This window comes from Telopea speciosissima, chromosome 6 (assembly GCF_018873765.1).
Source record: "Telopea speciosissima isolate NSW1024214 ecotype Mountain lineage chromosome 6, Tspe_v1, whole genome shotgun sequence".
Classification (NCBI taxonomy): domain Eukaryota; kingdom Viridiplantae; phylum Streptophyta; class Magnoliopsida; order Proteales; family Proteaceae; genus Telopea; species Telopea speciosissima.
The window spans coordinates 38,033,184-38,035,592 of record NC_057921.1 but is presented as its reverse complement, the minus strand read 5'-3'; the positions used below and the strand labels follow the sequence as shown (position 1 = coordinate 38,035,592).

Below are 2,409 nucleotides of genomic sequence, written 5' to 3'. Positions count from 1 at the left end.
GTGGTCTTCTTCATACATGCATGGCGACATTTCTCCATCACTCCTTGTCTTTTTGTCAGACAATTTTGCTTTCTTTTTACATTGCTACCAGTCCCTCCCTGTACGAGAGAGAGAGAGAGAGAGAGAGAGAGAGAGAGAGAGAGATTGTTTCTGTCTCACATTTGACTCTGTAATTAAGTACAAGAGTGAAATGAGATAAAAGAAAAATAGAGTAGACAGAGAGAGAGAGAGACGATAGTGGGGAAATGGGGGAAGAGAGTCAGTCCATGTCTCCTTATCAAATTAACTCATTTAAGTAGCAGAGACTAGAGAGTGGACAGGGAAAAGGGAGAGAAAGTATAAAGTGCTTGAGATAGACACGAAAGAAAGAAAGAAAGAAAGAAAGAGGGTAATTTTAATTGTAAATGGGGGACGAGAAGGAAGGAATGCAGGCGGAGAGAAAGCAAAACAAAGAAAGAAAGAAAGTGTAGAAGAAGGAAAAGAAAGAGGGCTCGGAAATCGAACATTTCGCAAGCAATACAGCCAATGCAGCGTCTCAGTTGGTCTGTTGGTACGCCCTTCCATGCATGATCATCAACTCTCTCTCTCTCTCTCCTCTCTTCCTTTTTTGCCGCTCACTTGTCTCCTTTCATTTCCCAAACCATGCCAAATCCAATTTCATTTCCCATCCACCCCACGTGCATACACCATATCAGAATTTCACCAACAAGTTTCAAGTTTCCCAGAGAAACCCTAATCAAATCAAACCCTAACCCACCAGAACCTTATTTATTGCCTTAGCCCTTATGTGCTCCAAAACCCAAAACCCCAGCTCCTACCTCCTCTCCATCTCTCTCTCTCTCTCTCTCTCTCTCTCCCTTTCTCAAATCCACACACCAATGCACACTCCCTCACAAACCCACTTCTCCTCCACTGAAACAGATCAAAATAATCACTTAGAATTTGATGAAGAAGAAGAAGAATCCATATTACTAACCCTTTCCCCACCTGGCCAACACCATTCCAACACCACTACTTCTCATCACTTTTTCAACCACAAGAAAGATAAAGTAACTGTAGCTCTTCATATAGGTACCTCATTTACTGCTACTACTACTACTACTACTTCTGCTGATGGTGTCCCCCTTGAAGGACAATACTGGATTCCTTCTCCATCTCAAATCCTTATTGGTCCAACACAATTTTCTTGCACAGTTTGCAACAAGACCTTCAATCGTTACAACAACATGCAGGTTCTATAAAGAGTTAATTTTTTTATTTATTTATTTTGATTTCTTGTACATTAATTTGGTGTTAATTTATATAAATAATTTTTTTTTTTTGGATTTTTGGGTTTGTCTCTTAGATGCATATGTGGGGGCATGGATCTCAGTACAGAAAAGGCCCAGAGTCATTAAGAGGGACAAAACTTGCTTCTTCAATGTTAAGATTACCTTGTTATTGTTGTGCTCAAGGTTGTAAGAACAACATCGAACACCCAAGGTCGAAGCCATTGAAGGATTTCAGAACACTTCAGACCCATTACAAGCGTAAGCACGGGGCGAAAGCCTTTGCTTGTCGCAAATGTGGGAAAGCTTTTGCAGTGAGAGGAGATTGGAGAACTCATGAGAAAAACTGTGGAAGGCTCTGGTTTTGTGCTTGTGGTTCTGATTTTAAGCATAAGAGGTCACTAAAGGACCATGTTCGTGCCTTTGGAGGTGGTCATGCACCAGTAGGTGTAGAGTTTTGTGAGGATGAACATGAAGAACAGGAGAATGGTGAAGAAGTAGATAGAAATGGTGACCATGGCCCTCTTAATTACTTCTCTAATTATTTTGGTAATTAAGATGTAAGACAAATATATATGGGTTGTTAGTAACTAACCATGAAATGCAGACCATTAATTGTTCCCCTTCTTTGTATGCAGTTATGTACTAATTAAGATTTGCTTACCATGTTAAGATGTTCTAGAGAGAGAGAGAGAGAGGGACTTGCAGTGTAATGAATGAGTAGCAGAGTCCGAGTCTGTTGTGATCAGAAGTTCTCTCTCACACTCTGAAACGCTGAGGGAGGGAGTGAGGTTCGACTACCACTGGTAAAGACTTTCGTGGACCCTTTTATTAGTAGGTTACATGGGACCACTGACTGTCACTGATTTTTGGGGTTTCTCCCAAAGAGGTTCTTCTTTCCTTTTCAGACCAACTACAATCAGAAGCTCTGAAAGAGTCTAGCTGAGACACCTGTTCTTGTCCATTATGCTAAATATTAATGTGTGCATTGGGGGATGGGGGGAGGGGAGGAAGGGGGTTGTGGAGGCAGGAGATTGTCATGTTGCCTCGTCTCTTAGGGTCTTAGTTTTGATATATTCTTGGCTCCAGGATGGCTGGATTCATACGTGTATGCTCTGAAGTTGTCCTCTCCAAAAAACCC

At 41.4% G+C, this 2,409-nt stretch overlaps 1 protein-coding gene across 1 annotated transcript; it reads left to right on the top strand.

The window, feature by feature from the left end:
- The first annotated feature begins 878 nt into the window (after positions 1-878).
- LOC122665238 (zinc finger protein WIP6-like) lies at positions 879-1,852 on the top strand. The gene is made up of 2 exons (XM_043861328.1): positions 879-1,232; positions 1,346-1,852. Exons 1-2 carry the CDS (start codon positions 879-881, stop codon positions 1,823-1,825), a joined length of 834 nt encoding a protein of 277 aa, XP_043717263.1. The 3' UTR covers positions 1,826-1,852.
- The last annotated feature ends 557 nt before the right edge of the window (positions 1,853-2,409 follow it).